Source organism: Pelophylax lessonae (genome assembly GCF_965119305.1).
Source record: "Pelophylax lessonae genome assembly, chromosome: 9".
NCBI classification, from domain to species: Eukaryota; Metazoa; Chordata; class Amphibia; order Anura; family Ranidae; genus Pelophylax; species Pelophylax lessonae.
Window position 1 is genome coordinate 52,333,977 of NC_138776.1, and position 25,473 is coordinate 52,359,449.

Genomic DNA, 25,473 nt, shown 5'->3' on the forward strand with positions numbered 1-25,473 from the left:
CAGGACCCCGCAGAGCACAGCCCTGGGAAGGCATTTCGGTGAGCGGAACGATTTTTCTTAGACCTCCGCCGCTTTTTTTCAAATTTGCCGCCATTTTTCCCGGATCGAGTGACGCTCGTCCGGCCGGAAGTGAGGTTTCCTGGAAAGGGCAGTGTGCTGCAGGGGGCGTATGGCGTCATTTCCGCTGGACGCAGAGGAAGGAGGGAGGAGCGAGCTGGTGCTTTATTCCGGTTCCGGTCCAGTGCAGGTGCGCTTTGGTCTCCGGAACCGGTACCGAAGCCACGGGTGATACCGCTGCCAAGCGATGGAAGCTTCATCAGCGAGTGGGACAGGCACAGGCACCAGTAAGGCCCAGGTAAGGGGTACCTCTATTATGGCCTATCTTACTGTGGGGTCTCTCTCCATCCCTTTTATCTTTCCCCCCGGTGGCTGGGGGCCTGTCAGGGCACATGGGGCTTCCCTTAATATGTCTTCCTGTGCACCTTGGTGGCCCTGAGAATCAGGCTGACTCACAAGAAGCATATGTGTGTTTTTCTTTTATTTCTTCCAGGCTAAAAGCTCTGAAACTGTTTTCAAGAGAAAGTGTCCCTCATGCAAAGCAAAGTTGTCTGAAAACTGGAAAAAGACACTTTGCCAGGGGTGTATTGATGCAATAGTAAAGGAAGAAGCATCTGCAGTTTGTGGCGACTTAGTCGCATCTGTGAGGAAGGAATTGGATGCTACCACCCAATCCTTTCGGTCATCCCTGTAGGATCCTGCCCTGAGTCAGCCATCAGCCTCACATTCTTCTCAGGGTTCACAATTGGTTCCTTCGGTGGGAACAGAAGGGGTCCCTCCCACCCAAGGAGATCATTCCCCCTCACATTCCAAAGAGGATTCAGAGGAAGAAGAGGAGGAAGGGGCACAAAGTAGGCCCGCTAAATGCAAACTGTCCTTCGAGCAGGTGGATGGTCTCTTGAGGGCAGTTTACATCACCCTGGGTCTAGAAGAGGATAAGAAGGAACTGTCCCTGCATGATGTATGCAGGCTTGGAAGAGCCTAAGGGTCGTACCTTTCCAGTGCATCAGACCATCTCAAATGCAATCAAACATGAGTGGGCTGATCCGGAAAAGAAAACCTTCTTCCATAAAGCCTTTAAAAGGCGATTTCCTTTTGATGAGGACCCAGGAGCTCCCTGGAATAAGATGCCAAAAATTGATGCAGCCTTCTCCCAGGTTTCTAGGTCAACGGACCTAGCATTTGAAGACATGGGAGTCCTGAGGGATCCCATGGATAAGAAGATGGACCAGCAACTTAAGAGATCCTGGCAATCCATCATGGGGAATCTGAAACCTGCTATGGCGGTAACCTGTGTGTCCAGGAATCTGGAATACTGGCTTAGCCAGCTAAAAGCACACATCACAGCAGATTCACCTAAACAGAAAATTTTGGATTCCTTCTCCACGGCCATAGCCTTCATTGCTGACGCTTCAGCAGAGTCAGTGAAGATGACAGCAAGATCTGCAGCATTAACCAATTCAGCCAGAAGGGCTCTTTGGTTAAAGACATGGCCTGGGGATACGGCTTCTAAAAATACGCTGTGTGGACTTCTTTTTCAAGGGGATCTACTATTCGGGCCTGAGCTAGACTCTGTTCTAGATAGAACAGCGGACAAGAAGAAGTCTTTTCCCGTGAAGAGAAAACAGACAACAAAAAAAGCTTTTTCGACCTCAAAAAGCTCAGCAGAATAGCAGACCCCAGGAGAAAAGAAGAAACTGGTCGACACAAAAACCTAAAGGAAAAGGAGGTGTTCTCTTCCATCCTCCTGTGTCAACCAGCAAAACACAATGACAAAGCATTGCCGGTGGGAGGAAGATTGAGGGAATTCCTCCCCTATTGGGCAGCCATAACAGAGTCAATACATTCTAGATATGCCGTCCCAAGGCTACAACATAGAGTTTTCAGAGACACCACCCGAAAGGTTCTTTGTCACAAGCCTCCCAAGAGATGCAGAAAAAGCCCTGGCTATGATGGACCTGCTAAAGGACCTGAGGCGACAGGGAGTTGTCTGTCCAGTACCAGTGGAGGAACAACATCAGGGATTTTATTCCCACATATTTTTGATAAAGAAACCATCGGGGGATTTTCGTCTTGTATTAAATCTGAAACCACTAAACAGGTCAGTTCTGTACAAAAAGTTTCGAATGGACTCAATTCTTACAGTCAGAACCCTGTTAACAAAAGGATGCTTCATGGCATCAATCGACTTAAGGGATGCTTACCTACATATCCCTATAGCCCCTCACTCACAGAGATTCCTAAGGTTGGCGGTAAATCTGGGAAAGGAAATGCTTCACATTCAAGGCACTCCCTTTGGGCTATCATCCGCCCCTCGTATTTTTACGAAGGTAATGGCAGAGTGTTTAGCTCCCCTCCGCATTCAGGGAATCTCTGTGGTGCCTTACCTGGACGACCTGCTTTTCTTTGCCCCGTCAAAGGAAAAACTTCAAGAGGACCTGCACAAGGCAAGAGGTCATCTAGAGTCTTTGGGCTGGATAGTAAATATCCAGAAGTCGAATCTCATACCGGCTCAACGGGTTCAGTTCCTAGGGTTTCAGTTATGCTCTTTGGAACAAAGAATCTTTCTACCAGAAGACAAACAAGTAAAAATACAAAATATGGTGGCAAGGCTGCAATCAAATCAGTGGTGGTCGATCAGAGAGATCATGTCAGTCCTTGGAAACCTGACTGCATCAATTCCAGCCGTCCAATGGGCAAGGCTTCATTTTCGACCACTCCAATATTTCCTCCTCAGAATCTGGGATCACAATCCAGAGACTTTGGACTTAAAGGTAAAGATCCCCACCAAGGTCAAGAGGTCCCTCTGGTGGTGGAGAAATCAGATAACCTTGTCTCAGGGATTGACCTGGTCTTTCCCAGCAGACCAAAGGTTAACAACGGATGCCAGCAGATGGGGGTGGGGAGCCCACTGGAACCAAAACCTGGCACAGGGGGTTTGGTCTCACTCAGAGACAAGGAAATCCTCAAATTGGAAGGAGTTGAAAACAGTCGGCCTAGCTCTAGCAGCCTTCTCTCAAAATCTTCAGGGGACACATGTTTAAGTCCTTTCAGACAACGCCACTAAAGTGGCATATCTAAACAAGCAAGGGGCACAAGAACCAAAACCCTACAGCTTTTGGCATTGGAAATTCTGCAGTGGGCGGAAAGTCAGTTACTTTCCTTGTCAGCAATCCACCTAAAAGGTACACTAAACAGTGTGGCGGATTATTTAAGCAGGCAGAAGATCCGAGAAGCAGAATGGAGCTTAAATCCAGAAATCTTTGTTGATAACCAAGACTTGGGGAAGGCCAGAAGTGGATCTGTTTGCAACGAAAGAAAACGCAAAACTTCCACTTTACTTCTCACTCCACAGAAACGACAACTCTCTGGGAGTAGATTCTCTGGCACATCCCTGGAAGTTCAGTTTGGGGTATGCCTTTTCCCCCCTTCCAACTCATTCCGTTAGTGTTGAGAAAGATCCAAATGGAAAGAGCATCAGTGATCCTGATCACTCCATATTGGCCCAAAAGAGTCTGGTTTTCGACTGTCCTCCAACTGTCAGTCAAACCTGCCTTTCAGCTCCCTCTTCGTCAGGACCTACTGCTGCAAGGTCCAGTCTATCATCCAGAAGTGGAAAAGCTAAAGCTCACCGCCTGGTATCTGAGGAGCAACTGCTGAAAAGGAAAGGATTTTCAGATGCATTAATTGCTACTCTACTTTCCAGTAGGAAAAAAGTCACAAGGAATATATATGCAAAGGTTTGGAAAACCTATAATACCTGGTGTGATTCGAAAAATCAAAAATTGGACAGTATTGTTTCAATTTTAGAGTTCCTACAGGAAGGTGCAGGAAAAGGTTTGGCAGTAAGTACCCTCAAGGTACAAGTAACAGCCCTGGGGGTATTCTTGGAAAGGCCCATTTCTTCAGAATCTCTAATCATCAGATTCTTCAGGGCCTTTACCCGCTCCAGACCAGTGCCTATCAGAAGCTTCCCCAAATGGGACTTGTCGGTGGTCCTTCAGGCCTTCACAAAGGAACCTTTTGAACGACTAGAAACGGTTACATTAAAAAACCTTACCCTCAAGACGTTCTTCTTGGTGGCAATAACATCAGCAATTAGAATCAGTGAACTACATGCTTTATCAGCTATTGAACCTTTCTTGTCCATATATCCAGATAGGATAATTCTCAAGACGTATCCAGGTTTTCTCCCAAAAGTAGCTTCAACGAGAAACCGATTACAAGAAATTGTTACCTACCTTCTGTCCTAATCCATCAGGAGATGAGGAAAAAAGCTTTCACTACTTAGATGTAAGAAGAATTCTTATACACTACTTGCAGGTTACTAAAGAATTTAGATCCTCAAACTCTTTTTGTTTTTTCTGGCAACAAAAAAGGTCGCCAGGCATCAAAGGGATCAATAGCCAGATGGCTCAGATCCGCTATTTTAGAGGCTTACTCCCAAATGAAATTGTCTCCCCCACAGGGGATCAGAGCTCACTCTACGAGAGCGCTAGCCACTACATGGGCAGAGAAAGCTGGTGCCACTCCAGATCAAATCTGCAAAGCGGCTACGTGGTCAAGTTACTTTACATTTGCAAGACACTATAGGTTGGACCTTTTGGCAGCTGAAGATCAGGCTTTTGGCAGAAAGGTCCTTCAAGCAGTGGTCCCTCCCTAAATTGAGTAAGTCTCGATAATCCTCTCTAAGGTGCTGTCCTGAAAGACGTTTTAAGGAAAATTCAAGTTAGACTTACCGGTAACTTGTTTTCCAAGAGTCTTTCAGGACAGCAGGAGGATCCCGCCCTATTGTATAAATTTATTGCTGTGATTAACCATATCTGTTTGTGTTCCAGCATGGGCCGGAGGTACTCTTTTACAAACTGACGAATGGTGGGAGAAGCCTCCTTTTAAAATCTGGTGGATGGGGTGTTTCCTGATGAGGAGAGGGAGGAGCCATCTCTCTAAGGTGCCGTCCTGAAAGACTCTTGGAAAACAAGTTACCGGTAAGTCTAACTTGAATTTTTTCTTTGCTTTACTAGTTGTTTATTTTGTCAGCTTTAGTTTTAGTCGGATCTTCGGATGAAGATTGATGAAGCGGAGCTGGGAATCGGACTGGCCGCCCTGGCTCTCCAGGGCAGAGGGTCAGATGGATCCCCAGCCCGCCATCGAGCGTTCGGCTATGGTTCACCCTGGTGCTATGAACGACCCATCCCTGCTCGCAGCAGGGATGTAGCCTGTGAGGTGACTACCTCACTGGACACATATGCGGTTCTTTGCTGCGGTGTCCTGCGTTTTTTGGCTGACGGCATTCCCTGTCATCTGAGGACAGAGGCTTTCCGTCCATAGAGGCACCCCACGCCATCCGGTACAGGTTAGTACTTTTCTGTGTGGGGACCTCTGTCTGGGGTGGCAGGCCTGTGTTGCTGTGTGTTCCCTCATGTCTGTGCATTTGTGGGGCTCCGTTATGCGATCCCTGTGGGTGTCTTCTTTAATTCACTGCTGGTTGTGTGGTGTGGGGACCCCTCTCCTGTGTCACTTTTAGTGTTTGGGAGGTGCAGACTGTGTGTGAGGCGACCGCTGCGGCTAAAAACTGCGCGGTCTGCCATTTTGGATGTGGGGAGCATGTCTGGCTTCACTGTGGGCTTTTACTATAGCTTGCTATGTAGTGGTTTTGGCGCCATGCGGCGCCATCTTGTGTGTGGCAGAACGATCGTTCCGAGCACGTCGGCGGCCATCTTGCCGAAGCCTTCCATTCATTCCTATGGGCAGCCATTTTCCCTGGGCCTTGCAGCATATAGTTCAGCTTCTGGTGACCTTACTTCCTTTTCCTCTGGAGCAGCGATCGGTGTGGTAACACTCTATGGGGCTCTGCAGACTGTCTCTTCCATATCTCTCTGTTCTATCCTTCCTGGCTCAGTTTTGTCCCTTTTGGGTGGTCTGTGTACACAGTGCTTATAGCGGTGGGCTGCGCTATCCGCAGCGCTTTTAAATGGCCAGTACTTTTTGCTATTGATTTTTTAAATGGATTCTCAGGACAGCAAATTCCCTCCAGCCTTGGTGGGGGACCCCAGTTCTGCGGAACCCCCCGTTATACCTAATTTTGCCGCTGTGGTGGCGTCTTTGGTGTCAAAAATGGAGGTGCTGATGGCTGAACGTGCTGCTAGGATAAGGCCCAGATTATCTTTCTCCTGGGATTCAGATGGTGATGTCTCTGCTGTGGCTGGCGTGGCCCTTTCAGGGTCTCGCTCGTCCCTGGACCCCCTGGGGTCTGAGGGGGAGGTGGAGGTGGAGGGGGTTGATGAATCTTCCCCGTGGTCGCCTGAGGAACGCGCACACATGGATGATTTGATTTCTTCTGTGAAAGAAACACTACATTTGGAGGATGAGCCCACTCCTCTGGCCATTGTGTCCTCATTTGGTACACATAGGGCCCGCAAGTCGGCGCAGGTTTTTCCCTGACCAGACGTCACGGAAAACGGTGGCTGACTTTCCTTATGCTGGATCTCGCCTTTTTGGCGAGGCCTTGGATACTTTGGTGAAAGGAGTCACTGGGGGCAAGAGCACTCTTATGCCAGTAAATCCGAAGAACAAGTCCTTTCGCGGCAAGCGGGGTCCCGCCTTTAAGTCACAATTAAAGGGCAAACCTTTTAAGGGCCAAGGTGGCCAGAAGAAGCCCTGGGCGGGTAAGCAAAAGTCCGGCCTTGCCGGCACGGCGGCTCAGCCCGTCTCTGCTTGAAGGGACGCCCTCACCCAATTCAGGGGTGGGGGGACGTTTGTTCGGTTTCCTCCGACCTTGGCTGCTCCGTATTTCGGACAGGTGGGTTCAGGAAATCATTCGATCAGGATTCAAGATCGATTTTCCTTTCATGGCCGGCGGACAGATTCTTTCCCTCAAATCTTCATTTGACCCCAGGGTGTTTACAGGACCTGCATCAAGCGGTGTAGGACCTCTTGGTCCAGGGGGTAATTGTCCCGGTGCCTCATCGGGACAGGTTTCGGGGGTTTTACTCCAATCTGTTCACTGTGTCCAGAAAGGAGGGCTAGGTGCGTCCTATCCTGGACTTGAAAGCTCTGAACCGCTTGTGCGCGTTCGGAAGTTCCGTATGGAATCCCTCCGCTCGGTGGTGGCCTCCCTGAGTCCAGGGAAATTCCTGGCCTCTTATCGACTTGAAGGATGCGTATCTGCACATCCCCATTTTCGAGGGTCATCAGAGGTACCTTCAGTTCGCCATTGCGGAGGACCATTATCAGTTTGTAGCGTTGCCTTTCGGTCTCGCTTCGGCTCCAAGGGTCTTTACCAAAGTGCTGGCGCCTGTTCTGGGCCTGTTGAGGGCACAGGGCATTGTGGTCTTGGGATATCTGGACGGTCTCCTTTTAAGATTGAGTGCCAGTCAGAGCCTGACGTGCGATCTATCAACTACGATACAGACGCTACGGGAGTTTGGTTGGACCATCAACGCTCCGAAGTCGACTTTGTCTCCTCCGGTTCGTCTTCCCTATCTGGCAATGGTTCTGGACTCTGCTAAAGCGAAGGTTTTTCTGCCGGAGGGCAAGCTCCTTCAAAACGAGGTCAGGCCCCTCAGGGACAACGAGTCCTCGTCACTCAGGACCTGTATGCGTTGCCTGGGGTTGATGGTGTCAGCCTTAGAGGCAAAACCATTTGCTCAGTTTCACACTCGGTCTCTCCAAGCGGAGATCCTGGCCAGGTGGAGCAGACTACCTCAGTCCTTGGATCTGAGGGTCTCGTTGAGTCGCCAGACCAGAATGGATCTTCTGTGGTGGCTTCAGTCCCCGGCTGTGTCAGAAGGAAAATCCTTCCGTCCGTTGCTGTGGACGGTGATTACCACGGATGCCAGCCTGTCGGGCTGGGGTGGAGTCTTGGGCAACCTTTCTGCCCAGGGCACTTGGTCGGAGGAGGAATCCTCCCTTCCGATCAACGTATTGGAATTAAGAGCGATCAAACTCTCTCTTCCAATGGTCGGAGCGACTTCGGGGCCGTCCTGTTCGGGTACAGACGGACAATGCTACCGCGGTGGCTTTACATCAGCCACCAAGGGGGCACCAGGAGTGCCAGGTCGGCCCCGGGAGGTGACCGACATTCTGTCCTGGGCCGAGACTCATGTCCCGGCGATTTCAGCAGTTCACATTCCCGGGTGTGGAGAATTGGCAGGCCGACTATCTGAGCCGCCAGACCCTGGGCCAGGGGGAATGGTCCCTACACCTGGAGATCTTCCAAATGCTGTGTGCGAAGTGGGGATCCCCGGATCTGTTCGCGTCTCGGCTAAACCACAAGGTGGAAAGGTTCGTGGCAAGAACGCACGATCCGCGGGCGGACGCCTCGGATGCGTTGGTGGCCCCTTGGCATCAGTATCGTCTGATGTATGCCTTTCCTCCGATTCAGTTATTGTCCAGGTTCCTTCGCAGGCTAGCCTCGGAACCGAACTTGGTGATCCTGGTGGCGCCGGACTGGCCACACCGGTCCTGGTACGCCGACGTTGTTCACCTGGCGTTCGAGCCTCCTTGGCGACTGCCACTGCGGGAAGATCTACTGTCTCATGGACCGATCTTCCATCCTGCTTTACAGTCGCTGGCTTTAACGGCCTGGCTGTTGAAAGCCAGGTCCTGAGAGACAGGGGTCTCTCCCTGGAGGTCATTCCTACTTTAATCAAAGCTATGAAAGCCTCGTCTGGTAAAATTTATTACCGCACGTGGAAAGCCTATTTTGTCTGGTGTGAGTCCAGGGGGTTTTCTCCTCGCTCATACTCGGTGTCGAGAGTGTTGGCTTTCCTTCAGACTGGTTTTGACCAGCGCCTGGCGCTGGCCACGATAGAGGGCCAGGTTTCTGCACTGGCTGTTCTTTTTCAACGCCCTGTGGTGTCTCATTCCTTAATTCACACCTTCATTCAAGGTGTGCGACATTTGGTTCCTCCCCGGAGGGAGCCTTTACCTCCATGGGACTTGAACTTGGTTCTGTCCGTGTTACAGCGATCTCCCTTTGAAAGCATCCGGGAGATATCGTTACCTCTGCTGTCTAAAAAGGTTGCCTTTCTAGTGGCGATCACTTTGGCTCGCAGGGTGTCGGAGTTGGCAGCATTGTCTTGTCGCTCTCCTTATTTGGTGGTTCACAAGGATAAGGTGGTCTTGCGACCTCATTCGTGGTTTCTCCCTAAGGTGGTCTCTGATTTTCACCTTAATGAGGACATAGTTTTACCTTTGCTCTGTGCAAAGCCTTAGCATCCTAAGGAGGTTGCATTGCATTCCTTGGATGTTGTCCGGGCGATCAGGGTATACCTGTCGTCCACTGAATCCTTTCGGAAATCAGATTCTCTCTTTGTCTTTCCTGAGGGACCTCGGAAGGGCATGGCTGCGTCTGCAGCGACCATTGCCAAATGGATCAGACAGACCGTTGAACAGGCCTATGCCTTGAAGGAATGGGTTCCACCCTTTCCTGTTAAGGCTCACTCTACTAGGTCATTGAGTACGTCCTGGGCCTACCGGCATCAGGCCTCAGTGGCCCAGGTGTGCAAGGCTGCGACTTGGTCGTCGGTACACACCTTTTCCAAATTCTCTAAGGTGGATGTGCTGGCATCAGCTGATGCTTCCTTTGGCCGCAAAGTTCGCAGTGCCATAGGGGACCCTTGTTTTTTTCTGGGTCCCTGGCTGTTGGGGTAGTTTATACCCTGGATTATTTGCTTTCCTGGGCAGTTGCTCCTGTTGAGCCTTTTCCGTTGCCCAGAAGGTTCTCTTATTGTGGGTGTAACTTTCCTTTCTCTGATGTGGGTACTGTGTTGCCTTTTCTACGGTTGCGTCTCCCACCCCTCTTGTCTACACTGCTTTGGGACATCCCAATCGTGATGACTTATGAGGGGCGGCGACTGTCGGAGGACGTAAGAGAAAACTGAATTTTTGTAAAATCTTACCTGTAAAATTCCTTTCTCTGAGTTCTCCGACAGTCGCCGCCCCGCCCCTCTTTTGGGGTTTTTTCTTGTACACCTACTGCTATTCTACCAAACTGAGTTGGGAGGGATTACTGCAGGGGGGTATTGAACAGTGGGACAGCCCCCATGGGTGTGTCTATGCTAAATGCTTTTGTTCTTTTAACTAAGTCTTATGCCTAGCTACTCCTGCCGAGCGGAAGTCAATACCCAATAGTGATGACTTATGAGGGGCGGCGTCTGTCGGAGGACTCAGAGAAAGGAATTTTACAGTAAGATTTTACAAAAATTCCATTTTTTAGTGGATCTTTTGGAATATTTGACCTTACAATCGAGGATGCGTGAACACCCGAAATTCCAGCTTGTATCCCTGTAAAATGGTCGAGACAACCCAGTTGTCTTGAATGGACTCCACCCATACTCCTGAGAACTGCAGAAGCCTTCCCTCCACCCAGGTGAGTGGGGGCGCCCCCTCACAGAGAGGGCTTAGAGGAAAAATTTTGGCTGATCTCGGGGCCCAGGGCTTTTTCTGACCTTGCTCTGAAGGCTTGGGTATGGATGCAGACGGTTGAAGCCGTTGCCAATGCCTGGAATTCGCAGCACTGGTATTATGAGTGCTCCCCCCTGGGGGTTTTTTGGATATACTTATCCAGATCATCACCAATAAGGTGTTCTCCCTGAAAGGGGAAGCTAGGCAAAAATCTTTTACATGGTAATTCCACAGACCAGCTCTTTAATCAAAGGATTCTGCGCATGTGCACTGTAATCAGATCAAACCATGACATTTGTCTCATGGAGTCCGTAAGAGCATCTTCTGCGAAACACAAAGTGCAAGGTATATCTGACAGAACCTGCAACCCAAAAGAGGCCTTTAATAAAGACTCCAACCTTTTATCAGCTGGATCTTTAAAACCTGGGCTTCATCCACAGGGCAGGTTAAACTCTTGTTAACCAAAGAAATGGCCGCATCAACAGAGGGAACTTTCCATTTCTTAGTAAACTTTTCCTACATAGGATATAACAATGAAAACCTTTTAGGAGGAACAAAAATCCTATCAGGATGATCCAAACATTGCATGCTACTACTTGTCTATCCTCCACTAGAACACTAGAACCCCCAAATCCTTCTCCATTCTGTATTCCCCCAGAGGACCCCCCCCCCCCCCCAGAGCATAATTTGCTTTTGTGTTTTTTGCCCCAAGTGTAATAGCTTACACTTCTCTGTGTTAAATCTCATTTGCCACATAGTTGCCTACTGTTAATTTGTCCTGTAATATTTCTATATCTTGTTGAGAAGTTATTGCCTTTACTTTTTTTTTTGTTGTCCGCTAAAACTGATAATTGAGCTACTGATTCCGTCCTCTGTTATTGATGAATAAATTAAACAAAATTGGTCCCAGGACTGAGCCCTGCGGAACCCCACTTACCACTCTAGATCAGTCTGAATACGTGTTATTTATCACCACCCTTTGGACACGCCCATTTAACCAGTTCTCTATCCAAGAACGAACCCTGGGGTCGATGCCTGCATACCTTAGCTTGTATATTAAGCGTTTGTGGGGAACAGTGTTGAATGCCTTAGCAAAATCCAGATGCACCACATCCACAGGTCTCCCCCTATCTAGCTCACAGCTCACCTCCTCGTGAAATGTTAGCAGATTGGTTTGGCAAGAACGTCCTTTTGTGAGCCCTTGCTGATTATATCTGATACTGTTGTCCTTGGCAAAATCTTGGATGTAGTCCCTTATCAACCCTTCCAATAATTAACATACAATTGATGTCAGGTTGACCCGTCTATAGTTTCCTGGGAATATCCCTCCTCCCTTTTTTGCATATTGGTATCACATTAGCTTTCCTCCAGTCACCCAGTACAGTTCCTGTCAATATACTATCTGTGAAGATTAGGAACAACGGTCTAGATATTGTCTGAGCTGTCAGAAAAAAAGAAGGTGGAGAACTGAAGTTACACTCTACAGAGCTCAGTGAGTGAAGCTCTGAGGTGATTGGAAGTAAGGTCCACCCCCCTCCCCTTCACACAGGAATAGAGATGAGGCTGTCAATCAGCTGGGGGTCCCTCCCCTGCTTATATTTTCAAGTTAGGCACATTCAACCTTCTAGGTTGTGTACCCCTCTATTCTTCGTGCATGCAGATCGCTTTCCCCCATACTCCGCAAACTATAATGTGAAGTAGTTCTCACTTATTGTGACAATCCGAAACAGCATCCTAAAACTTTTCTGTTTCTCATCCTACAACTACTTCTATTTGGAATCGCCAAACACCTAGCCCTTGGTACTCTGCAGGTCTCGGTTTGGCCTTTTATAGCCTCTTCCAAACATCTTGGCTCTCCCTGTGTAATATCTTTGCAAGAAAATGCTTCTCTTCGTTGTTCGCTGCAGACCCCCTGTCTCTCCCTGGAGGGACTTCTTATACTCTTCAGAACAACAAGTAATTCTCCTGCGCTTAGGTGCTGTGCCTAAGGTAAAAGGCTATGTTGATGGCGTCTAGGTTCTTGCTGCCCTCTCAAGACCATGGGCATCCACATATACTATATACGACATACCAGTAATGCAATATCATAAAAACATTTATTAAAAGGTAAAATAGAGTATCATACATAATACTCGCAAATGCATGTTGTAAAATATGCATAAAAAATCCTACTAGTCAGGTGATCTCCAGAACAAGGATTCTTTCAGTACTTCAGAGGGGCTGGATGGCATCCATACTGGTAAAGCTTACGCCTTTCAAGGGAGAACCCTCTTCATCGGAGCCATAATTACAAATGACCTACTACACATATATATAGCGCAGTAGAGCAGATAGGACCTCCCACACTGGTCGGTCCTGCCTCACCAACATCATTAGTATATATGTAATTCATATTCAATACTCAATAGCAAACCGCAATCATCAGACCCTATCAGTACCAGGGTGTATTACGCAATAAGTAATCACTAAAGTAAAATCATTTGTATGCATAGCACAATAATTTATTTGGAGTTTTATCTTAGCAAATTCTCCGCATTTGTTTTTGAAACAGGGAAACTTTTGCATAAACTAATGGAGGAGAAGGGATATTCATTTCCATCACAAAATTCAGAGGTGAACTCTGCAGAAGCAGGTGAGATGAATCTTTGACTACCAGTTAGTCTGATAGATGGGGCATCTTTTATTACTGTGTACACTGCTCATATTAACTTTGACATTTATTCATAGATAAAAGTATGATGCACAGATTGGTGTCCATGCTTTTTGCGCAAAAGATTTTTGCCTTGTACATTTATATTTCTGCAAATCTATTTGTTCAACAAAGCATGTTTTTTTTTTTTTTTTTTTTTTAACTAGATTTAGACACTCAGGATTTTCCCATGACTTCTCCTAAATGTGCACAGTTGGAGAACAGTATACAGTAAACCCCTGCTCCATCGCGGTTCAGTTTTTGCGGTCCCGGTATATTGCGTTTTTTTTTTGTAATGTTATTTTACTATATAAATCATTAGAAATAAAATATTTCTCTTACGTCCTCCGACAGTCGCCGCCTCTTCATATTCGTCACATATGGGGTATTAGACTTTGCTCCGAAGGAGTAGCTAGGCAACAGAATATGTTAACAATAAAGCTTTAACATATCCCACCCTCAAGGGGTGGTCCCCTCAGTCAATACCCTCCTACTTCCTGCAACCATATCTCAGTTTTAATGTCTAGCTTGTCAGGAGTGGCTGGCTCTCTCTGTGCTGGGACTTTCTGTCCCAGACTCTTTCTTCTTTTTAATATTTTGTTTGAGTTTTCTCTCTATCTTTACTTAGCTGTTATTTTTGTCAGCATTAGTTAGTTCTTCGGACGAAGAGGATCATGCGGACTGGGTCTCGGGCTGATCCCCCTGGTCGCAGGTCGTGGGTCAGTGGCTTCCCAGTCTGCCATCGAGCGTTCAGCCAGGTAACGCTCCTGGCACAGTGAACGACCCATCCCTGTTCGGTGCAGGGATGATTGGTGAGGTGGCTACCTCACCGGACGCTGTGCGGTTTCTTAACCTCCATTGTGTGCGTCTTGAATTGCGACTCTCCCTGCCTCATGTGCAGCGGCTTGTTCGCCTTTGCGGGTTCCCCACGCCATGTGAGGTAAGTGTATTTATGTGGGGACCTGTCTGTCTGGGGGGGTCTCAGTCTGGGACTGTGTAACCTGCCTTTAATCACACTGCTTGTCTCCCTATCTCTCGGCTGCATGCTGTGGGCTGCAAGGGGGGGGGGGGGGGGGAGCTGTATGACACTGTGTGTGTCAGGCTGGGCAGTGTGAGAAGCTGTGTGCTGTGGGGCATGTTTTTTCTTGGCATGTTTGGGCATATACAGCGATCGCTGCGGCGATCTAACATGTATCCTTATATTGGGATGTACTGTGTGTGTTTTTATGCACTGTGGAGCGGCGTTTTCGGCGCCAAACGACGCCATTTTACCGGCGCCCGCTCCGGCCGCATGGTTTACATGCACGGCGGCCATTTTCTTGTAGCCTCCATAGGCTTACATAGAGCGCCCTGGCAGCATCACTTCCTCTTTCCAGGAACACCGATCGAGGCAGCAGCAGCAGCGGGGTCTCCTCAGGTTTTATCCTTCTGTTCTTGCTCTCCATTGCCTGTATTCAGTTTGTATATTCCCTGTGGGGGTCTCATTGTGCCTGAGTGTGGTGCGGTGGGCTGCGCTTGCCGCGCTTGCTAAAAGGGGGCAGTTAACCCTTGGTTGTCTGGCATTACAGGGGCAATGGATTCTCAGGAGGGCAAGTTTCCTACAGTATTGGTGGAAAGCCAGGGGACCGCTGTTTCCCCCCCAGGGGGGGATTTAGCCACTATTGTGGCTGGCCTTGCTGCCCAGGTGCAAATGCTGGTGGCTGCTCAATCTACTAAACGGCCCAGAGTTGCTCTGTCCTCTGATTCTGAGGGTGAAGGTGATGGGGCTGTTCTGGCAGGGACCTCCTTATCGGGGTCCCGCTCCTCTCTTGATCTAGTGGGGTCTGAGGTAGAGGCTGAAGTTGAGGGGGTTGATAATTCTCCCCCTGGCTCGCCTGAAGAGCTTGCAATCATGGATGAGTTGATTGCTTCCATTAAGCAGACGCTACGTTTGCAGGACGAAGTGTGTCCCCCCGCTGCCTTGGCGGCTTATGGGACGCAGAGGAAACGCAGGACGCCGCAGGTTTTTCCCTGCAATGCTGATTTTCAGCGCGCTGTTAAGGATCAATGGCGCGATCTGCGCAAGCCTTTTGCGGTACCAAGTAAATTCAAGCTGCGTTATCCTTTCTCGCCTGCCACTGATGAACGGTGGTGTGTGCCTCCGCCAGTGGATCATGCAATTGCGGTTTTGAACAAAGCCACTGCGATTCCTGCAGAGGGTTCCCCTGTTTTCCGTGATGCCACGGATAGGAGACTGGAGTCTCTTGCCCGTCATACTTATTCTGTTACGGGTTCTATGCTTAAGGCTCTGTTTGCTTCTCTCATGGCGGCCCAGGCAATCGCAAGTTGGACGCAGATGCTTAGGCGCGTCCTAGTGGCCGATTCGGCCTCGGCGGCGACCCTGGATATGGTGGATCAGATCCACCAGGGTGTCATGTATCTGTGTGATGCGGACCTGGACCTGATTCCGTTGGCTGCACGTGTGCACAGCGTGGCGGTGTTGTCTCGCCGCCTGGTTTGGTTGAAATGTTGGTCGGTGGACCAATCTTCACGTAAGACCTTAGCCAATCTGCCTTATGATGGGTCTCGCCTTTTTGGGGAGTCCCTGGATGTGTTGATTAAGGGGATCACCGGGGGTAAGAGCACTCTCTTGCCCCATTTCCCCAAGGCTAAGGGGGCTTCTGGGAAGAAGCATGCTAATTTTCGGCCCCCTCAGGGGTCCTTTCGTGCCTTTCGGCCGCACTACAAGGGCAAACCGTTCAAAGGCCAAGGCTCTCAGAAGAAGCCCTGGTCTGGGAAACAGAAGTCCGGCCAATCCGGACCTGCAGCCCATAACAGTTCGGCCTGAAGGGGCGCCCTCACCCAGTTTTGGGGTGGGGGGACGCTTGCTCGGTTTTCTTCAGCCCTGGTTGGCCCGTGTGCGGGACAGATGGGTTCTGGAAATCGTTCGATCTGGTTACAAGATCGAGTTTCTCTCTCGGCCGGAGAGCAGATTTTTTCCCTCAAATCTTCAACTGTCTCCAGAGCGCCTGCGGGATCTGCACCTGGCGGTGCGGGACCTGAGGGCTCAGGGAGTGGTGGTTCCAGTGCCTCATCGGGACAGATTTCGGGGGTTTTATTCCAATCTGTTCACCGTGCCCAGGAAGGAGGGCAAGGTTCGTCCGATTCTGGACTTGAAGGCTCTGAACCGCTCTGTGCGGGTTCGCAAGTTCCGCATGGAATCCCTGCGCTCGGTGGTGGCTGCCCTCGTTCCGGGGGAATTCATGGCCTCCATCGATTTGAAGGATGCGTACCTTCACATCCCCATATTCGAGGGTCATCAGAGATACCTTCGATTTGCCATTGCGGAGGATCACTACCAGTTCGTGGCGTTGCCCTTTGGTCTCGCCTCGGCTCCGCGGGTCTTCACCAAGGTGCTTGCACCGGTTCTGGCATTATTGAGGGCCCAGGGCATTTCTGTCCTGGGGTATCTGGACGACATTCTGGTTCGGTCTGCGACCAGACAGGGTCTGGAGGAGGACCTGTCTGTCACAATGCAAACTCTGCAGGAGTTTGGTTGGACGATAAATGTTCCAAAGTCGACACTGAGTCCGTCGGTTCGTCTCCCCTATCTGGGAATGATACTGGACTCGGTGCAGGCGAAGGTCTTCCTGCCGGAAGACAAACTCAGAACTCTTCAGGAGGAAGTCAGGTCCCTCAGGGACGTTCCACACTCGTCTCTGCGGACGTGTATGAGATGTCTGGGATTGATGGTCTCGGCCTTCGAGGCGATTCCTTTCGCGCAGTTTCACACGCGGGGTCTCCAAGCGGAGATCCTGTCCAGATGGGACGGGCGACCTCAATCTCTGGATCTTCAGATCTCGTTGAGTCATCGCACCAGGGAAAACCTTCTGTGGTGGCTCCAGTCCCCGTTGGTGTCCGGGGGCAAGTCGTTTCGTCCGATCTCGTGGACGGTAATCACCACGGATGCCAGCCTGTCGGGCTGGGGTGGTGTTCTGGGCGTTCTGTCCGCCCAGGGGACCTGGTCGGAGGGGGAGTCTTCCCTCCCGATCAACATTCTGGAATTGCGTGCGATAAGGCTCTGTCTTCATCGCTGGACGGACCGGCTGCAGGGCTGCCCGGTTCGGGTGCAGACGGACAATGCCACGGCGGTGGCCTACATCAACCACCAAGGGGGCACCAGGAGTGCCCGAGCGGCTCGAGAAGTGGCCGACATTCTATCTTGGGCCGAGACTCATGTCCCGGCGATAACGGCGGTTCACATTCCGGGAGTGGAGAACTGGCAGGCGGACTATCTGAGTCGCCAGACCCTGGATCAGGGGGAATGGTCTCTCCACCCGGCTGTCTTCCAGATGTTGTGCGCGAAGTGGGGTCTTCCAGATGTGGACCTGTTCGCGTCTCGCCTCAACTACGAGGTGAAGAGGTTCGTGGCACGGACGCGCGACCCTCGGGCAGACGCGTCGGACGCGTTAATGGCCCCGTGGCATCAGTACAGGCTGATGTACGCGTTTCCACCGATTCAGTTGCTGTCCAGGTTCCTTCGCAGGTTACACTCGGAACGCAGCACGGTGATTCTTGTGGCACCGGACTGGCCTCGCCGGTCCTGGTACGCAGACCTCGTGAATCTGGCGGTCGACGCCCCTTGGCGTCTGCCTCTTCGAGACGATCTACTGTCTCAAGGACCGATTTACCATCCTGCTTTACAGTCGCTGGCTTTGACGGCCTGGCTGTTTAGACCGAGGTCCTGAAGGAGAAGGGTCTCTCTCCAGAGGTCGTTCATACTTTGATCAACGCGAGGAAGTCTTCCTTGGGGAAGGTTTATTACCGTACTTGGAAGGCCTATTTTGCCTGGTGTGAGTCCAGGGGGTTTTCTCCCCGCACGTACTCGGTTTCCCGAGCGCTGTCCTTCCTTCAAACAGGTGTCGATCAGCGTTTGGCGCTGGCTACGATAAAGGGTCCGGTGTCTGCGCTGGCCGTTCTGTTTCAACGTCCCGTGGCTTCCAACTCCTTGGTTGGCACCTTTATTCAGGGTGTGCGGCATCTGGTTCCTCCTAGGAGGGATCCTTTGCCCCCTTGGGACTTGAATCTCGTTCTATCTGTGTTACAACGTGCTCCTTTTGAACAGATCAGGGAGATCTCGTTGTCTATGTTGTCCAAAAAGGTCGCCTTTTTGGTGGCGATCACTTCGGCTCGCAGAGTGTCGGAACTGGCGGCTTTGTCCTGCAAGTCTCCGTACCTGGTTGTTCATTTGGATAAGGTGGTCTTGCGACCTAATCCTTCTTTTCTGCCGAAACGAGTTTCGGAATTCCATCTTAACGAGGATATTGTTTTGCCTTCGTTGTGCACGAAGCCTAAACATCCAAAGGAGATGAGATTGCACTCTCTGGATGTTGTTCGGGCGATAAGGGTTTACCTTAAATCGACTGAGTCTTTTCGTAAGACGGACTCCTTGTTTGTTCTTCCAGAGGGTCCTCGGAAGGGCATGGCGGCTTCGGCCTCTACCATCGCCAAATGGATCAGGCAGACCATTGAACAGGCCTATGCCTTGCAGGGGAAGGTTCCCCCTGTGCCTGTGAAGGCGCACTCTACTAGATCTCTGAGTACGTCTTGGGCCTGCCGTCATGGGGCTTCTGTAGCCCAGGTGTGTAAGGCGGCGACTTGGTCGACCGTGCACACTTTCACAAAATTCTACAAAGTAGATGTTCAGGCATCGGCGGATGCTTCCTTTGGCCGCAAGGTTCTTAGTGCGGCTGTTCCCTAGGGTCCCTTGTTGGGGACTCCTGGCTGTTGGGATAGTTTTTTGTATCCCCGGGGTTTTTTGTCTTTTCCTGGGTTGTTGCTCCTGTTGAGCACTTATTTTTGCTGTTGCCCAGCTGGTTTCCTTCCTTTGGTAAGGTTCCTTTCTTTGATGTGGAGACTGCGTTGCCTTTCGGCGCGGATGCGTTTACCACCCCTCATGTTTGCACTGCTTTGGGACGTCCCCATATGTGACGAATATGAAGAGGCGGCGACTGTCGGAGGACGTAAGAGAAAACTGAATTTTTGTAAAATCTTACCTGTAAAATTCCTTTCTCTGAGTCCTCCGACAGTCGCCGCCCCCGCCCCTCTTTTGGGGTTTGAATGTATACTCTACTGCTATTCCACTAAAACTGAGATATGGTTGCAGGAAGTAGGAGGGTATTGACTGAGGGGACCACCCCTTGAGGGTGGGATATGTTAAAGCTTTATTGTTAACATATTCTGTTGCCTAGCTACTCCTTCGGAGCAAAGTCTAATACCCCATATGTGACGAATATGAAGAGGCGGCGACTGTCGGAGGACTCAGAGAAAGGAATTTTACAGGTAAGATTTTACAAAAATTCCGTTTTTTGTGTTTTCCATAGCTCTTGCTATGTCTCTCAGTATCTTTTATGTGTTTAAATGAGTTTCTATTGTTTTAAAAGTGTGCTTAAAGACCTTAAAATGCTTTTACACGTACAGTGACAGTGAAAAAAACATGCCTACAATGCATTTTAATAGAGGTTTTTCTATTTCGCGGATTTTCACTTTTTACGGCTGGGTCCGGAACGTAACCCCCGCAATGGACCGGGGTTTACTGTAGATACTAACATAATCCCACTAGAGGGAGATCACAGTGCACTAAACTCTGTAACACAATTGTCATTTTTTTCATTATGGGCTCTTTCACACGGCCGCTCCGTGTGTCCGCAAATCATCCTATTTTTTTGCGGATGATTTGCGGACATAATGTAAGTCTATGGCATTGCGGATGTCAGCGGAATACCAGCCGCTGACATACGATTTTCCTCCTTTCAGTTCTGTTCCGTTTTTTGGAACGGAACAGAACCCTATTTTTCCTCCGTTCAAAAAACGTAAAGGAAGGAAAATCGGATGTCAGCGGTGTCATCTGCTGACATCCGCAATCCCCATAGACTTACATCATGTCCGTATATCATCCGCAAATGGATGGGATGATATGCGGACACACGGAGCGGATGACACAAATGTCATCCGCTCTGTGAAAAAAAAAAAAAAAAAAGTCCCGCAGCGGAGCTTTCATACGGAGCGGCCGTTTGAAAGAGCCCTATGTGTAATTAAAGTGCATGTCTTGGCAGAAAAAAAAAAGTCAGTACATCGCTGTAGCACATTTTTCCTGTTTTTTATTTCTCTGTAAATACATAAAAACCGATGGTTCAGAGATTCAATGAACTCCTAACTTCTTGTTTGAACTGACAACACACTGGGGTTGGTTTACTAAAACTGGAGAGTGCAAAATCCGATGTAGCTCTAAATGGTAGCCAATCCACTTCTAACTTCAGCTTGTTTAATTAGGCTTTGACAAAATAAAAGCTGGAAGTTGATTGGTTTCTATGCAGAGCTGCACCAGTTTTTGCACTCTTTCCTTTTATTAAATCAACCCCAGAGTCTCTGCTGCCCTGCAAACTCTAGTAGGGTTGTCTGCTCTTCTAAAGAAACTCTTTCTATCTCTGCCAGTTTCTGTTCCTCTCCGGATGCATATATTGATTTCCTCTCCTTTTTGCCTTGACTCCCTAGAGACTACCCACACACTCTGGGGTTGATAAACTAAAATTTGAGAGTATAAAATCTGGTATGGCTGTGCATGGCAGCCAATTGGCTTCTAACTTCAGCTTGTTCAATTAACCCATGAGATTGTGCACTCTTTAGTTTTAGTAAATCGACTCCTGTGTGTAGACAGAAGACTCTTGGGAGATATAGCTCCGGGGGGGGGGGGCTAGGGGGTTCATGCCTATGTTAGAAGGATCTGACCTCCCGGCAGCTGTCCCAAAATAATTTAGTTTAAAAAATGTCAAGGGAAGCGGTTTCCTGCTCCAGGAGCAAGGTAAAAAAATAATGTTCTAAAGGGGAATAGGAAAGGTACAAGTTAAATTTGAAAATACACTTTTACATACATTGTGTACTGTACAGAACTGGAAACAAGGGTTACATATTTACCATTAATAGTCCTATCCAAAAGGAGAAAAGACTACAAATACCATTTCTCTTTCGTTCCTTGATGGACACAGCTCCATATCTTCTTGACCCTTGGGTTTATGCTGCACCCTACAGGAGTAGGACGCTAGGCGGGAAAACAAGTTTGACTATGCCTATAGGGCAGTCCCAGGGGGTGTACTCTGACTTCCTGCTATAGGTCTTCAGTTTTTTTCTGCCTAATCGGGTGCAAGGAACTAGGCCCTTGCTTGGGTTCTCTGGTCCTAGCATTTTTTTCCTTTTTTAAATGGAATTTTCCTAGCATTCATTGACGGACGCAGTCCTCCGATCCATATCAGTAGGGTTATACTGCCCCCTACAGGAGTAGGACACTAGTCAGAAAAAAAAGTTCTGGCTACGCATATGTGTAGGAGGGCTGATTGGGGGGTCTCCCTGTGGGCCATGTTGTTGTGCTGGCCTCCATTTTCTTGTAGCCTTGTCTATTATGATGGCGGCCATCTAGGTACACCAGTTTTCGGGCATTTTGCGGTGGATTCTCTGCTGAGAAGCTAGTTGGGAGAGCCTGGAGGCATTTTTGGGGGGCGGAGCCCCTCCCTTCACCCTGGGCAGTTTCCATTGCTCGCTCCCTTATGGGAGAGCTTGTTTGTTACCCATGCAGTCCTGGGAATGCATATTGGGACAGTGGGTTCTGAGGTCTCTCTCTCTGTTGGGGGTCTTCAGGGCTTACTTGACCTTCGGGGAGCGCTGTGGGACTATGCATTTTTTTTTATTTGCCAAAAAAATGTAATTTCTCTTATGTCCTCCGACAGTCGCCGCCCCTTCCCAAGTCTTCACCAATGGGTATTGACCTTTGCTCCGCAGGAGTAGCTAGGCAACAAGAATTGTTAATACAAAAGCTTTTAGCATAGACACACTCCTAGGGGCTGTCCCCTCAGTCAATACCTCCCTGCACCAGCATTCCCAACTCAGTTTGATCTTGCCTAGCTTAGGAGTAGCAGGCTTTCCTGTGCTGGGGCTTCAGTCTCAGCCTTCTACCCTTTTTGATTTTATTTCAAAGTATTTTTCTTTTCTTTACTAGCTGTTCTTTTTTCAGCTTTAGTTTAGGGTTCTTCGGATGAAGATGTTCATGCAGAGCTGGGTCTCGGACTGGCCGCCCTGGATCTCAGGGCTGAGTGCCAGATGGATCCCCAGCCTGCCATTGAGCGTTCAGCTTAGGTTTGCCCTGGCACATTGAACGACCCATCCCTGTTCGCTGCAGGGATGCTGCCTGTGAGGTGGCTACCTCACTGGACGCCATGCTGCGGTCTATGGCTGCAGTCCACAAGCGTCCTGGCTGCTGCACTCCCTGTCTGCCTTGATAGCGTTTTTTCGCTGGAGACGGCTCCCCACGCCATCTGGTACGGTAAGCACCTTCTGTGTGGGTGTCAGTCTGTGGCTGTGTAGAACCCCCCATGTTTGTGTAAATGCGGGCTCCCTGTCAGGTCCCTGTATGGCTGCATTGCCTGTGGGCTGCGAGGGGGGCCATCCTGCTCTGCTGTGAGTTATGCTCTGGGGGCAGATTTAGGTACAGACATGTGTTGTGCGGCGGCCGCTGCGGCGATCCGTAATTTTTTTGCTTATATGCTGTGGCGGCCCTGTACAGCGCCGTGTTTTGGCGCCATTCGCCGCCATTTTGGCGGGCCGTGCTCGTTCGAGCACATGTCGGCCATGTTTGAGGAGCCTCATAGGCTATATCAGTCAGCCAGCTATTGCATCACTTCCTCTTTCTCTGGGAACAGCGATCGGTGGCAGCATCCTGTTGTACTCTCTCCAGGTTTTTACCTTCTTTGTCCTGTCATTCCTTGCTCAGTGTTATCTATCCCTGCGGGATCGGTGCATACAGTAGTGTACGGTGGGCTGCGCTCGCCGTGGTGTTAAAGGGCCAGTACCCTTTTTTCCTTTTCATTGCTGGGGCATGGATTCTCAGGATAGCAAGTTTCCCCCCGCCCTGGTGGGGGACCAGGGGGCTGCTGCACCCCCCGAGGGGGCTGATCTGGCCACGGGGGTGGCGTCCTTGGTCTCTCAGGTGCAGATACTGATGGCTGATCGATCTGCAAAAAGGGCCAGGTTATCCATTTCCTCTGATTCAGAGGGCGATGTGGCTGCTGTGGCTGGCGTACCCTTCTCGAGGTCCCGCTCATCTTTGGACCTTATGGGGTCCGAGGGGGAGGCAGAGGTGGAGGGGGTTGATGTTTCTCCCCCTGGCTCGCCTGAAGAGCTTGCACTCATGAATGAGCTGATTGCCTCCATTAAAGATACCTTGCACCTAGAGGATGAGCCTAATCCTCCTGCTAGGGTGTCCTCTTTTGGAACGCAGAGAACTCGAAGATCAGCGCAGGTTTTTCCCTGCCCTGCGGATTTTCATCAAACTGTTAATGAGCAGTGGTGCAATTTAAAGAAGCCCTTTACTGTGCCAAGTAAGTTTAAACTGCTTTATCCTTTTGCGCCCTCCACTGACGAGCATTGGTGTGTGGCGCCTCAGGTGGATCACGCGGTGGCCTTTTTGAACAAGGCTACTGCGGTTCCTTCTGAGGATACCCCGGTTTTCCGGGACCCTACGGACAGGAGAATGGAGTCTCTTGCCCGTCATGCCTATATGGTTGCTGAAGCCTATTTTTGCTTCCATTATGGCGGCACAGGCTGTTGCGGATTGGACGAAGATGCTCAGGCGCACCCTGGTGGCTGATTCGGCTCCGCCTACCACGTTGACTATGGTGGATCAGATCCATCAGGGTGTCATGTACTTGTGTGATGCGGACTTGAATTTAGCTCCCTTGGCTGCGCGCCTGTCCAGCGTGGCGATACTGAACCGTCGTCTGATATGGCTGAAAAATTGGTCGGTCGACCAATCTTCTCGCAAGACGCTGGCGGATTTTCCCTACGCGGGATCTCGCCTTTTTGGCGAGGCTTTGGATACTCTGATAAAAGGGGTTACGGGGGGCAAGCGTACTCTCCTACCCCAGTCTCACAAGCACAAATCTTTCCGTGGTAAACGGAATTCCTCGTTTAGACCCTCTCAGGGGTCCTTTCGTGCCTTTAGGTCGCAATCCAATGGCAAGCCCTTCAAAGGCCAAGGCTCCCAGAAGAAGCCGTGGGCAGGGAAGCAGAAGTTGGGCCAGTCCGGTTCAACTTCCCATACCACTTCCGCCTGAAGGGGCGCCCTCACCCGTTTCTGGGGTGGGGGGATGTCTGCGCGGTTTCCTACAACCTTGGCTGGCCCGCATTCGGGACAGATGGGTTCAGGAAAATCGTTCGATCTGGTTACAAGATCGAATTTCTCTCTCGGCCGGCGGGCAGATTTTTTCCCTCAAATCTTCAGCTGTCTCCAGGGCGCTTGCAGGATCTGCACCTGGCGGTGGTTGTTCCCGTGCCTCATCGTGACAGATTTCGGGGGTTTTACTCCAATCTGATCACTGTGCCCAGAAAGGAGGGCAAGGTGCGTCCGATTCTGGACTTGAAAGCTCTGAACCGCTTTGTGCGGGTTCGCAAGTTCCGCATGGAATCCCTGCGCTCAGTGGTGGCTGCCCTGAGTCCGGGGGTATTCATGGCCTCCATCGATCTGAAGGATGCGTACCTACACATCCCCATTTTCGAGGGTCACCAGAGGTACCTTCGATTCGCCATTGCGGAGGATCACTACCAATTCAAGGCGTTACCTTTCGGTCTCGCTTCGGCTCCGCGGGTTTTTACCAAGGTGCTGGCACCGGTTCTGGCCCTGTTGCGAGCACAGGGCATTGCTGTCTTGGGGTATCTGGACGATATCCTGATAAGGTCAAACGCCAGTCAGAGCCTGGTGTCCGACCTGTCCACCACGATGCGGACACTGCAGAAGTTCGGTTGGACTATAAACATTCCGAAGTCGACTCTGTGTCCTTCGGTTCGTCTTCCCTACCTGGGAATGATTCTGGACTCTGTCCCAAGTGAAGGTCTTCCTACCGGACACTTCAGGACGAGGTCAGGTCCCTCAGGGACAATCGGCACTCGTCTCTCCGGACATGCATGAGATGTCTAGGTTTAATGGTCTCGGCTTTCGAGGCGATCCCCTTTGCCCAGTTTCACACGCGGGGTCTCCAAGCGGAGATTCTTGCCGAGTGGGACGGGCGGCCGCAATCCCTGGATCTGCGGATCTCGTTGAGCCACAGCACCAGAAGGGATCTTCTGTGGTGGCTCCAGTCCCCGGCGGTGTCGGGGGGCAAGTCTTTTCGTCCATTGTTGTGGGCGGTGATCACCACGGATGCCAGCCTGTCGGGCTGGGGTGGTGTTCTGGGCGTTTTGTCCTTTGGCGTTTTGAGGGCGATAAAGCTTTGCCTTCTGCGATTCGGGTTCAG

The 25,473-nt window shown here is 50.2% G+C and overlaps 1 protein-coding gene across 1 annotated transcript in view; it reads left to right on the forward strand.

Annotated features, from left to right (window-relative positions):
* The window catches only part of TDRD1 (tudor domain containing 1), a gene marked incomplete at both ends in the record, with an annotated part of 265,551 nt that overhangs the window by 46,123 nt on the left and 193,955 nt on the right, over nucleotides 1-25,473 (forward strand). The window contains one exon of the mRNA XM_082268836.1: nucleotides 13,019-13,099. Within this exon, the coding sequence (XP_082124962.1) occupies nucleotides 13,019-13,099 (81 nt within the window). The remainder of the gene's footprint in view (nucleotides 1-13,018; nucleotides 13,100-25,473) is intronic.